Source organism: Trachemys scripta, chromosome 17, assembly GCF_013100865.1.
Source record: "Trachemys scripta elegans isolate TJP31775 chromosome 17, CAS_Tse_1.0, whole genome shotgun sequence".
NCBI classification, from domain to species: Eukaryota; Metazoa; Chordata; order Testudines; family Emydidae; genus Trachemys; species Trachemys scripta.
In genome coordinates, this window is record NC_048314.1 from 26,328,683 (window position 1) to 26,342,386 (window position 13,704).

Below are 13,704 nucleotides of genomic sequence, written 5' to 3' on the forward strand. Positions count from 1 at the left end.
ATGAAAATATTGACAATCCTTCGCCAAAATTATTACTGGTCCCAGTTCTGACACTACCGGGGCAGTGTTATGGGCAATTTTTTTAAATGGTTTATAGTTTAAAATCATCATTAGTATTACAGTACAACCCAGCAGCCCCACTGAGGGTCAGGACCCAAGGATTTTACCCTGTAATTTAGTGTGATTCTTTTTTAAATCCTCCTCTTTACCTGTCACTGCTTGTTGACCTTATTGCTCCCTGCTTGTGGTCTGATGGTTTTCGAGGAACCTTCTTTTGCTTCTGTGCTACTTCTGATTTGGGAACTTTCTCATCCAAGAGGCCTCAATAAAGGAATAAAAGACTTAGTTTTCAGAAAAGAGATTAAACATTCATGGGGCTGTTATAGATATAATACCCTTCACTGGCTTCAGACATTGGCTACATTATGACTGGGTTACAGTACAGACCTATTGTGTGCATTAGCTAATCAGACACCAGATTACCAAAGTATTTTATGTTTTCTTTAAAGCATGTAGCCTTTTCACAACGAGGCTGTTTTTTCACCAGCTGACATTTTATTTTTGTAATATTTTCTGATATATGTCACTCCAGAAATCTAAATGGGTGACAGAGACTCCAGGTAGTATAATTGGGAATTTATTGTATCAATCAAGAGTCTTTACCCAGCAGTTCTTTGCGTGTCCTGCTTGCAATTTCTTTAATTTCCATACGAGACAAAGATAATGAGTGACTGACAGGAGCTGAGGCAGTAACACTAGACGTTGAGGTGATGATGGCCTTGGGGATTAATGGTGACTTCAGAGGTCGTTCAATGCTCCTCCCAGCCAGGTTACTCAGAGGAATTTTGTATAAGTTTTTATACTGAACTTCACCTGAAACACAGAAAAAACAACCAGAAAGAGATTTTCATATTTTCACAGTAATAATAATTTGACACATTATTTTTTCATCACTTGAGTGGTGACAACATGTTCAGCTAGTCATAACAAAGACATGGCCATTTACCTGCAGCGCCTACCATCTAAATAAACAGACGATTGGACATAAAAGTACACTGGAACTAGACAGCGGATGCTGTTAGCAGAGTAGATTTTATAGTGGAGTGACGACAGCATTTTATTGATACACAGCACAAGATGAGGGGAAAACAGGGATTGCTGTTCCCTTTGTTAAAATAGTTTATATGCAAGCTGAAGACAATGGGGATGCAAGCTCCTCTTTTCAACGTTACCATCAGAGTTCCAGTATGAGCAACTGGGCAGTAACTTCACAGGGACATGTGTACCCCTCTGTAGCCCTGCTTTCTTTGGTAGCATTGCTTAAACTAATAATGTTACTGGTACTTTATAATCTGAAACTGTGCTATAAGTTCTTCTTCGAGTGATGGTCCCTATGTGGATTCCAATCATGGATGGGCATGCGTGCCATGCGCCGGAGCTGTTCATATTAGTGTCTGTTGATTCGCATGTGCATCCAACGCATGGCGCGTCCAAGGCTTTAAGAAGCTGTGCGGGTCCACGACACTCCAGTTCCCTCTTACCGCTGCCATAGTCAGAACCCTCATTTCTCTATCTTCATTGCTATTCTGTCAAAAATTACAGTCTTCGATGGTATATTGTATATAGTTAGTTATAGAGTAGTTTGTCCATCTTCATCTTCCCTTACCTCGTAGTTGTTAGTTTAGTTAAGAATTAGCTGTAGGAATTCCCAGAACACCGAAGGTTCCTATACTGTCTGGGTGAAGCTCACGTAGCTACATGCTTCTCCATCTGCTGCTCCTTCCCGCCTAGAACTCAGGAAGCTTGTGAGCTTCATCTCCGCAAATTCCTAATGGAGGGGGCTATGCATCCACGCCCTCCATAGGAACTGGCACCAAAGGACCACCATTCCGCCTGGCGGTCAGTTCTGCTCCAGGCCCATCCTACCCAGCACCAGTGGCACCTCCACATCCTTCCAAGCACCATACTCATAAGAAGCACTCGCATGGACACAAGGGCAGATCCCCGATGGGGACTGCTCCGAAGGACAGCGTTTCCTCCCTGAGCTGTGCCAGGTCAGGTGAAAAGTTGCGCGCAGAAGAGGAGGTCCTCCAGTTAAGAAGTCCCACTTGGAGCGTAAGTCTTGGCACCCTGTTCCTGCAATGACAACTTTGACCAGGCGGCACTTCAGCCTTCACCACCGTCACCGTCCACTCTGCCAGGACTGTTGGGGTCTCCCTCCTGGCCCCGCGCACACTAGGATGCTTGTCCCCATTAACACCCACAGCTGAGCTGCTGCTGCTGTTTGTGGGCTCTCCAACGCACTGCTCCGATGGCTCTGCCTCTGCTGGAACCATCTTTGGGCTTGGACTGGTCCTCCGAGGTGGAACTGCCTTTCTCTCCTGTCCGCTCATACAGCCTGGATACTAGAGGACCACCCTATCCTTCACCTTATGGGCACTTTGCGGATCCATGGTTCACCTATCCAAGGGAACCATCGGTTCCAAGCGACCCATACGCCTGGCCCTATTGGGCAGCTTGGGACCCATACCAATGGTGGATGCATCACCAACGTTCTCTGTCGACTACTGCAACCTATTACCCTCCTGCGGATGCCTCCATTCCACTGGATCTGCCCGCACCAATGGCGCCTCTGGAAATGCGGGCACCATCGGTCAACACCAGTGCCTCCTCCATCCTGGATGATACTCTCATATCCTCCCCACCCGCTCTCCTACAGATGACCATGTCTAATATCAAGTCTTCTTGCGATGCATGGCCAATGATCACAATCTGCCCACAGAGGACATCCAGGACCCTCAGGATCAATTCCTGGATATCCTTCAACCTTCAGGCTCCACTCGCAATGCCCTGCCCATCCCTAATGTCATTCTCCAGCTGGCACCATGTACACCTACCCTGAAAACAGTGGAACATTGCTACTTTGTGCCAATCAAGGGTATGGACTTCCTTTTCCAACACCCACTCCGTAACTCCTTGGTAGTCCAAGTGGCCATGGAGCACGCCCAACACCACCACCTCCGCTCTACCCCACTGGATCATGCAGCCAAAAAACTTGACCTTATTGGGCAACAAGTCTATTCCTCAGCAGGAAGACAATTCTGCATTACCAGTTACGAAGCCATACTGGCCAAGTCTGATTCCCACTCACACGCAACACTGGCCCAATTAATTGAATTCCTCCTCCCAGATAAGCAGCAGGAATTCCAATTTCTAGTTGAAGAGGGCAGAGTGGATGCTGCCAACACCGCTTCCCAGTCACTGGCCCCCGGGGGTGGTACTTCATGGTGACTCATGGCTTCAGTCAAGCAGTTGTCAGATGGAGGTCCAAACAACTTTGCAGGATCTTCCCTTCGACAACAACAAACTATTCAGTGATAAAACAGATGAATTCCTTCACTCCCTCAAGGGCTCTAGAGCCACCTGCCACTCCCTAGGTCTCTACACCCCGGACTCCACACATTGTCAAAACTTGTCTTCCTCCTGCCCTCGCCAAACCACCTACAAGGCTTACCAGCCTTACCCCCAGCACCAAACCGAACACCCTCGTCGCCGACCATGCTCCCAGCGTCTGTGACAATTTTCAGCTTCTATCTCAGCTGCCTCCATGTTTGCCCATCGCACCCCTAGTCAAAACTTTTGACTCCTGTACAGAGAACTGCAAACTTTCCTCCAACCCACCGACTACGCCCCATGTCATCTTTGGCAGCCGCCTTACCCTTTTTGCTTACTCCTGGGCCTCAATTACCACCAATCGGGGTGTTGGATATTGTCCGCCGGGGCTACCTCAGAGTTTCTTCCTTTCCTCACCGCCACTCTTCCAGTGGTTGCACTTTGGACCCCTCCCAATATCACTTCTTCCACCAGGAAGCAAATGCCCTTCTGCAAAGGGTGCTATAGAGCCAGTCTCGCACCGCTATCGCGGCCATTGTTTTTAGTCCCCCTATTGCCTCCTACCGAAGAAAGGGGGTGGCATTTGCCCTATCCTGGACCTCCGATTGCTTAACTAATTTATCCACAAGTTCCGCTTCCAGATGGTTACACTCCCCCTGATACTTCTGTGTCTCCTCAAAGGAGCCTGGTTCACGGATCTTGATATAAAGGATGCCTATTTTCATATCGACATTCATTCCACCCACTGCACATTTCTTCGCTTCGTCGTAGGTGATTCTCATTACCAATTAAAGGTCCTCCCCTTTGACATCGCTACGGCACCCAAGGTATTTACCTAGGTCTTTGCCGTCATTGCAGCCTACATGCACCGTCTGGGTCATTCCCTTTTTCTCTACCTTGATGACTGGCTCTTTGTTGCACCCTCTCACACTCCACGCTCTCTGGATATTGCTGACTGATCTTGGAGTCTTCATCAATGAGGAAAAGTTGGTCTTATCCCCACTTGCTGCCTCATCTTCATAGGAGCGCATCTTGACTCTGTAGTGGCCAGCACATTCCTGCTATCAGAGCGCTTTGCCACGGTCACCTCTCTCACCGCTTGCATTCGCTGCCAACCATGCACTCATGTCAGGCAATGCCTCTCGCTCCTAGATCACATGGCGGCTTGCACTGTGGTGACACCCTTCATAAGCCTCCATATGCGCAGTCTCCAACACTGCCTCCACTCAACATACAATCCTTAAAAGGTTCCTCTCACCAAGAGGGTCCTTCTTCCTCCTGTCCTCGTCTCCCCCACCTCTTCCTCCATGCTGATGGGTGTCCCCTTCATGCCTCCAGTGCCACTCACTGTCCTGACTACAAATGCTTCCGTAGTAGGTTGGGGTGCTCATGTCAAAGGACACGTGACTCAAGGCCTATGGTCACACAGGGAAGCCAGAATGCATATCATTGTCTTCACCTAGCCTGCCAAGCCCTTCTGCCATTTCTCTGCGCCCATCATGTCCAACTACTCTCCGACAAAATGGCGATAGTCTTGTATGTCAACAAGCAAGGGGGGGCCTGTTCTCCCTCCCACTGTGCGGAAGCCATTCTTCTGTGGTATTGGTGCCTCAAACACAGCGTCATTCTCCAAGCGGTACACCTCCCCAGTACCAGCAACTCCCTTGCAGACACCCTCAGCTGCTCTTTCCACGCCAACCATGAGTGGGCACTCCACGATCCCACGCTCCACTCAGTCTCTCGCCAATGGAGCACACCCTACTGGGACCTCTTTGCTACAACAGACAACGACAAGCTACCCCTCTTCTGCTCCAAAGGGGTTCTTGGCCCAGACTCTCAGGGTGATGCCCCTCTCCTTCCATGGACCAACGAGCTCTGTTATGCCTCACTGCCCATCCCCCTACTGCTCCAAGTCCTGCACAAAATACATCTGGATCTGGTGAAGGTCCTCCTTGTGGCCCACTTGGGCCCAGCAGTATTGATTTACAGACCTTCTTCTCCTCTTCGCCTGCCCCCCAATCCGCCTTCCCAGCCTCCCCAATCTGTTAACCCAAGCCCATGGCCCCATGCAACAGCCTAATCCAGGTCCGCTTCACCTAACAGCCAGGTATTTGGATGGGGCTTGAATGTAGACATGGCATGCTCCGCTCCCATCAGCAACATCCTCACTCATGATCAATGACCATCCACTAGAATGTCCTATGAGGCGAAATGGCGTCACTTCACCGTCTGGTCCCATGACCACAGCTATTCCTAGAATGACATTTCCATCCTGTCATTTTGGACTACTCCTCCACCTCCAACAATCTGGACTCACCCAATTCCTCAGTTCGTGTCCACCTGGCAGCACTTAGTGCCTTTATCCCTCAGATAGATGGTTTCTCCATCTTTACCCATCTGACTACGATCTGCTTCCTCTGCAGCCTCCTTAATGTCTTTCCACCCATCCATAAGCCAACTCCTCCTCCCCCCCCCCCGTACCTTAATTTAGTTCTGTCTACCCTCAGTAAACCACCCTTAGAACCTTTGCTATGTGTTCCCTTGCACATCTTTCCATTAAGGTCATCTTCCAGTGGCCATTATCTCTGCATGTCGCATGGGCAAATGCTATGATGGTGGTTCCCCTTTTACTATCTTCCATAAGGACAAAGTCTCCCTCCACCACCACCCCAAATTCCTTACCAAAGTGGCAGTCCCATTCCACCTCAACCAATGTGTGCATCTCCTCACATTTTAGTCTAAACCACATGCCTCCCCGGCACATCAGCACGATGTGCTCCACTCCTTGGATGTTCATAGACTGCTTGCATTCTACCTCCACCATACCTGTTCCTTTCGTGCCTCCCCACACCTCGTTATGGCTATTGCACCCTCTCCTCTCCATGTATCTCTCGCTAGATCTGCTGCTATATTTCTGACTGCTACACTCTCTCCGATGTTCCCCCGCCATCTGGGGTCATGGCTCATTCCACGCAAGCTCAAGACACTACGTCGGGCCTCCTCGCAGACGTTCCGTGGCAGGACATCTGTTATGCGGCCACCTGGTCCTTTGTCCACACTTTTGCCAAGCATTATGCTATTGTCCCAGCTGCATTGACAGACATTGCCATTGGGCAAGCAGTTTTGCACACTAACTACTGTCGAGCCCTCGCACCTGCCTCCACGCTGATTACTGCTTGCTACTCTTCCACGATTGGAATCCACATAGGAACCATCACTCAAAGAAGAAGAGAAAGTTGCTTACTGTAACTGAAGGTTCTTCGGGATGTATGCTCCCTATCTGGATTCTATATCCACCCTTCATCCCCTCCACTTCCCTCACTACTGCAGCGTTAGAGGGAACTGGAGCAGCGTTGACCCACATGGCTTCTTAACACCTCGGACACGACACAAGGTCGACACACAACGCACATGCAGGTCAACGGACAGTACTATGAACAGTACCGGCTCCGGCGCATGGCACACATGCACACTTGCAATTGGAATCCAGACAGGGACCACACGTCTTGAAGAACCATAGGCAGCGAATTATATGGGCCCATGGTGCCCATTCTCCATCAATATTCATGAAGGTGGGCCCAGCTCCACCAATGTTTGGGCCCCAGGCCCCGAGCTCTGGGGGACCTTGTGCCATGGGACGGCAACGTGGGGCGCTCTCACCTCGGGGACAGCTCCCCTGCCTCCCCACAAGCAGCTTCCCCTGTCCCTGGAGTCGCTGCATGCTGCGGAGAGGCCCCAGCGCTGATCCGGCTCGCAGCCCATTGGCCGGGAACCCTGGCCAATGGGAGCTGCAGGGACCGACGCCAGAGCTGCCTGGCCATGCCTCCACAGCAGGGACGGGGAGGGAGCTGCAGACAGAGAGAGCCTCAGTCACTGTCAGAGACACAAAGACACAGCCGGGGAGTTGTGGGGACAGACAGATGGAGCCGTGGGCGGGGGGAAAGGAGCAGTGATGGACACCCCGGGGCTGGCATAAAATACACAGTACAGAGGGAGCTTCCTGAGGGGACTATAGCAACAGCCCCCTGCAGAGCAGACCCGGGGTGCGGCTGGCTCTGTTCATCACTCCCCCCCACGGCCCCACAGAGACCCATACAACCCTCTACCCCCCTGAGAGATCCCCAACGGTCCCTGTGCCCCTGTCACACCTCTCCAGAGAGCCCCCCCTTTGTGCCAGACAACTCCCCTCCCCCACTGCCTCCCCTGCTCCAGAGCTCCCTACAATCTCCCCCAAGCCCACCAGGGATAAGGGGTGGTTTTGTGGAGGTGAACTGAACTGCAACGTGTAGCCCTGGGAAATGGTGTTGAGGACCCAGCAGTCCAAGGTTATTTGTGACAATTCCCCATGGAAGGCAGATAAACGGTTGCCGAACTTTATTGGTAGGGGGGTTTCCATGGCAACTGCCTTGGTGCCCCCCTGCAAATAGTCAAAACTGCCTCTTTCCCTGCCTCTTTCCCTTAGAAGGCCCAGGCAGTGGGGCAGAGCGGGACTGTCGTTGAGGCCAGCGCTTTTGGTCTCTCAGCCTCTTGTAAGGGGGCTCATATCTGCTCTGTGCAGGGTGAGCTGACATCTGCAGTTTGGACTTGTCCTTAGCTGGAGGGACGTAGAGGCTCACGGTCTGCAGGGTGGTACGAGAGTCTTTCATCCCGTGCAGCCTGGCGTCTGTCTGTTCGGCGAATAGGGCCTTCCCATTGAATGGCAGGTCCTGCATGAGGGACTGGGCCTCCGCCGAAAGCCCGGGCAGGAGGAGCCACGACGCCCTGTGCATGGAGATCGCGGAGGACATCGAGCGAGCCGCCGTATCTGCCGCCACCTGCAGGGCTGCTTTGGCTGCTGTCGCCCCCTCGTCCACCAATGCCTTAAAGTCCTTCCTATCCCACTCTGGGAGGAGTGGCTCGAACTTTGGCTGGGACTCCCATAAATTAAAATCATATCGGCTCAGTAAGGCCTGATGGTTGGCTACCCTGAGCTAGAAACTTGAAGAGGAGTAAAGTTTTCTACCAAAAGAGTCTAGTCCCCTGGCATCTTTATTCTTGGTGGTGGGCACGGGGTGGCCCTGCCGCTCCTGGTGTTCACCGATTCCGCTACCAGAGAGTTAGGTGCCGGGTGAGAGTATAGGTATTCGTGGTTCTTGGCCGGCACAAAATACTTCCTCTCAGCCTTCTTGAAAATCGGGGCCAGAGAGGCAGGAGTTAACCACAGGGCATTGGAGATGTTGGCTACTCCTTGGTGAAGGGGTAAGGCCACACGGCCCAGCACCGAGGGGGACAGTATATTGAAGAGGGAATCGGACGGGCCCTCCATCGCCTCAGCCTGCAGCTGGAGGCTTGATGCCACCCGCTTTACAGGTCTTGATGCACCCTGAAGTCTTCCTGTGGAGCAGAGGGTTGCGGTGCCGTGATGGTATCATCCGGTGCAGGAGAGGAGGCTGGCACGGGGCTGTGGGCCGCAACTGGTGCCGGGGGATCAACCCCCAGGTCGGAGTCCGGGCATGGAGCCGACAACTCATGATCTGTCGATTTGTCCCTTGGCCTAGATAGCGAGGCCAATGGGGCCTCGGACACCCCGGCCACCGAGCGGGTTTCCACCTGGGTGGGCATTGGCGGTCATGGTGCCCATTGACACAATTGTCCCTGTCACGGGGCCCCTTACCACTGTCCATGCTGCGGGCCAGGTGGCACTATCTGGTCCGGCTGATCAGTACGGCCCAGAGAGGGGGGGCTGGGTGCCAAGGCCGAGATCACCACTGATCGAACGGTATCATAGGAGTGGTGGGAGCAACCGTGCCTACGGCGTGGTCTTCCACAGGACCGGGACCTCGATGTTGAGGACCGGTACCCCCCAGAAGTACTGCTCTGAGATTCGCTTCGGCGCCTGGAGTTGCAGTGCCATGGTGCCAGTGACGCATGTTGGGAGCCCTGTGTGTGATGTCTGACAGAGCAGGAGCTCGAGCGGGCGCGTCGACGTCGGTCGCGCTGAGACCGGCTATGATAGCTGCGTTGTGAAGAGTAGCGCCTTCAACACCTATCTCGGTGCCTGTGCCCGCTGCTGTGTGCCGTGGAGGGGCCCCAAGACTCCTGCCTGGATGGCACCGAACCGGGTCACCTGGCTGGCGTCGAGGGTGGTGGACGCGAACTGCGAGTGGACATGTCGCTGCGTGCTGAACAAGGTGGAGAGCAATCTTTGGAGTGAGAGCTGCGCCGTACCGGGTAGGCCTGTCGAGCACCCAGCGGCGGTTTGCCTCAGGACCGGGGGCCCATCACTGGCGGTGCCCCGGACACCAGCAAGCTCAAAATGACTCGAGCGGCCCGTAGAGCCTCCGGCGTCAATGGGATCCAGACCGCAGGAGAGGCACGTGTAGACACTATCGGGCTACTCCGCTCAGCATGAGTTGGAGGTTTCGAGCATGGGGGGGACCAAGGGCTGCCCAATGCGAGACCAGCCTCTCCCCCTCCCTTCTCTCGGCACCGCTGCGAAGTCAAGCTCTTCCTTTGCTTCTTGGAAGGGGAGTGGTGCCGACTGGGGAGGAGGCTCCGCTCGGCGTACTGGAGTTGGAGCCAGCGCCGATTCCATGAAGAGAGTGCAAAGTCTGATGTCCCTCTCCTTCTTAGTTCGTGGCTTAAAAGACCTGCAGATCTTGCAGCGTTCACTCACGTGAGTTTCGCCCAAGCAGCAGAGACACTCAGCATGCAGATCATTCCTTGGCATGAAACGGCGACAGGAGTCACACGTCTTGAAGCCTGGGGCACGGGGCATGCCCCGGGCCAACTAACAACTGAAAAACTACTTTCTATGAGCTACTAATAACTAGCTAAAGGTACCACTAAGATCAACTGGAAAGGCTGCAGCAGAGCTGGAGCAAGAAGTTCTGATGCACCTTCACTGGCGACAAGAAAGAACTGAGAGTGGGGAGAGCGCGCGGTTCCCCTTATAGCATGATACAGAGGCACCACTCCAGGGGTTGTGGGGGGTGCTCCTCCCCTACGGGTACTGCTAAGGGAAAAACTTCCGGCACCAGTGCACGTGGTGCGCACGCACACCTACTGTGGAATACACATGAGCAAGCACTCAAAGAAGAACTGGTTGTTTTTTTAACCAATGTTGTCTTCTTCCTGCATTGTCGGTTTTGAGGCATCTAGTAATGTGTTTTAAAACAATTCCTAATTATCATACACATTTTTCTGATGAAATTCTTCCTCATAGCTGATTTGGCTAATTGTTTTCAGCCTTGCAAAACTGGGCCTTTTTAAAAGCATCAGATATACATCTGTCTGGTCTAAACTTTATTCTGTTTGTACATTATAAATGTGATCAAGTCAAGATCACTTGCAGCTAAGTTACCATTAATTTTTAGTTCTGTGATCAGGTCCTCTTTATCTGTCAAAACGAGGTCTAATATAGAATTTCCCTGTGTTGGCTGCAACTATTTTTGAACTAGGAAACTGTCATCCACAATGTTTAGAAATTCCAAGGATGTTTTAGTATCAACAGCATGAGACCTCTAGCATAGGTCACAAAATGAAGTCTCCCATGATCACAGTTTACCCGCCCTACACATTATAGATAGATGTGTAAAGAGTCAGTCATCCTGTTCCCGAGTGTGATATGGGGGGTCTGTAGCAGCCATCAACTAGTATCCCATCTTGTGCTTTATCTGTTAGGACAGCAGTTCTCAACCAGGGATACAGGGTCCCCTGAGGGGCCGTGAGCAGGTTTTAGGGGGTCTGCCAAAACAGGGCCAGCATTAGACTCACTGGGACCCAGGGCAGAAAGCCGAATTCTGAGCCATGCTGCTTACGGCTGAAGCTGAAGCCCAAGCCTCTCCTTCCCAGGCTAAAGCCGAAGCCTGAGCAACTTATCTTTGTGGGGTCCCCTGTGGCGTGCGGGAGGCCCTGAGCAATTGTTTTCCTTGCTACCCCCTAATGCCGGCCCTGACTTTTAATCTACTGAAAAACAGTTGTTGTGGCATGGATGGGCAGTAGAATTTTTATAGCATGTTGGGGGAGCCTCAGAAGGACAAAGGTTAAGAACCTCTGCGTTAGGATACTGAGACATAACCAAGATAATTTTCTTCTGAGTTATCAGTGACTTGGAAACAGTTAATGTTTGACAGAGTTTTACTCCCTTTCCCCTTTTGCCCACTCAGCCCTTCATAAATGGGTTATAACCATTGATTTTAACATTCCAGTTGTCTGAATCATCCCACCAAGTTTCAGTAATACAACTACAGTACATCAAATTTATGCTGATAAATGAGCAATTCCAATTCCTCTTGTTTGTTCCCAGGCTCCTCACATTAGTATATAGGCAATTCAATAATTTCTTCTTTTCATATCCTTTGGCTCCTTGATTAATTTTGTTTTCAACATCTCGACTGTGTGCTGAGTGCTCATATCTTCCCTCATTTTACACTTCCGTAGTCTGACCAACTGTATATCACAGGCCATTACATTTCATCCAGTTACACCTGTAATGAGCCCAAAAACTTGTGTTTAAATAAAGCACATCTTCCAGAAAGGCATCCAGTCTTGATTTGAAGACATGAAGATGGAGAATCCACCACTTCTCTTGGTAGTTTGTTCTAATGGTTAATTGCTCTCATAATTAAAAATGTGTGCCTTGTTTCTAATATGAATTTGTATGGCTTCAGTTTCTAGTCATTGGGTTCTTGTTATGCGAAAGAATGTAGGCAATACTTACAGGACAGGTGACACTATCCTGAGAAGCAGTGACTCTGAAAAAGATTTGGGGGTCCTGGTGAATAATCATCTGAGCATAAGCTCCCAAGGTGGCACAGGACCCAAAAGAGCTAATGCAATCCTGGTATGCATAAACAGGGGAACCCCAGTAGGAACAGAGAAGTAATTTTACCTCAGCATTTGGCACTGGTGCAACCACTGCTGGAATATCATGTCCAGTTCCGGTTCCCACAATTCAAGAAGGATGTTGATAAATTGGAGAGAGGGTTCAGAGAAGAGCCATGAGAATGATTAAAGGATTAGAAAACATTCCTTATGACTCAAGGAATAGATTCTCTCAATCTATTTAGCTTAAGGTAAAGCTAAGAGGAGGTTAAGAGATGACTTGATTACAACCTATAAATAACCACATGGGTAACGAATTATAGAATTGTAGCACCTGAAGGGACCTTGAGAGGCCATCTAGTCCAGTTCCCTGTACTTGTGGCAGGACTAAGTATTATCTAGACCAGTAGTTCTCAACCTGTGGCCCAATCAGCACAGAGCTGGAACCCATGTGACATCCTTAGGGCCATACTGGTAGTATTGGATGTGGCCCACAATGGCAAAAAGGTTGAGAACCACTAATCTAGACCATCCCTGACAAGTGTCTGTCCAACTTGCTCTTAAAAATCCCCAATGATGGAGATTCCACAACCTCCTAGGCAATTTATTCCAGTGCTTATCCACTCTGACAGTTAGGAAGTTTTTTCTAATATCCAACCTAAACCGCTCTTGCTGCAATTTAAGCCCATTGCTTCTTGTCCTACCCTCAGAGGTTAAGAGTTTTTAAGCACTGGAATAAATTGCCTAGGGAGGTTGTGGAATCTCCATCATTGGGGATTTTTAAGAGCAGGTTGGACAAACACCTGTCAGGGATGGTCTAGATAATACTTAGTCCTGCCTTGACTGCAGGGGACTGAACTAGATCACCTCTCGAGGTCCCTTCCAGTTCTATGATTCCATTTTGGTTCACCATGCCACCACACTCTCCAGGATCAAATGCCTCCTTAGGAGACTCTTCTTTTGTGAGGCCTACAATAATTAATGCTGCATATTTGTCAAGGGTATGACTCCTACTACAAAAACTGGGAGGTACAATTTATTTTTTTACTAATTTATTTTTTACAGCACCTACTGGCCTCAACCAAGAATCAGGGCCCCATGATACTGGAAGCTGTACAATACTGGAAGCTGTACACACACATAGCAAGACACCATCCTTGCCCCAAAGAGCCAACAGTGTGAATAGGCAAGACAGAGTAGTATCATTATACCATTCTACAGATGGGGAACTGCTGCACACAGAGATGAGATGACTTACTGTAGGTCACACAGGGATTCTGTGGTCAAGGCAGTAACTGAACCCAGCTTTCTTGAGTCCTAGGCCAATGCTTTAATCCACAAGGCCATGACCTTGCTTTCTGAAAAACTTTATGGTCTTGTCATGCTGCCCAGCCCACTCCTGAGCAAGACTCCCTCATTGATCTTACAATGTTGGCTTTATAATATCTACAGTGTAGTGGAGTGTGGATTTCAAATAATCTAAAGTATGGCTTTTAAATAATTTTT

At 50.4% G+C, this 13,704-nt stretch overlaps 1 protein-coding gene across 14 annotated transcripts in view; it reads right to left on the bottom strand.

Annotated features, from left to right (window-relative positions):
- Nucleotides 1-13,704, bottom strand: part of GARNL3 (GTPase activating Rap/RanGAP domain like 3) — a 236,060-nt gene that overhangs the window by 8,032 nt on the left and 214,324 nt on the right. For 11 of the 14 annotated variants that reach the window (XR_004643325.1, XM_034752047.1, XM_034752050.1 and 8 more), the window contains 2 exons: nucleotides 664-873; nucleotides 210-321 (listed from right to left, as the gene is read on the bottom strand). Coding sequence is in view for 12 of the 14 variants with exons in the window: in XM_034752047.1 (XP_034607938.1) it covers nucleotides 210-321; nucleotides 664-873 (322 nt within the window). In the remaining 2 variants the exon portion in view is untranslated. Of the gene's footprint in view, nucleotides 1-209; nucleotides 322-663; nucleotides 874-11,689; nucleotides 11,862-12,265; nucleotides 12,295-13,704 lie in introns of those variants that run through there. The other 3 variants (XM_034752057.1, XM_034752056.1, XR_004643326.1) reach the window with 3 other exon arrangements.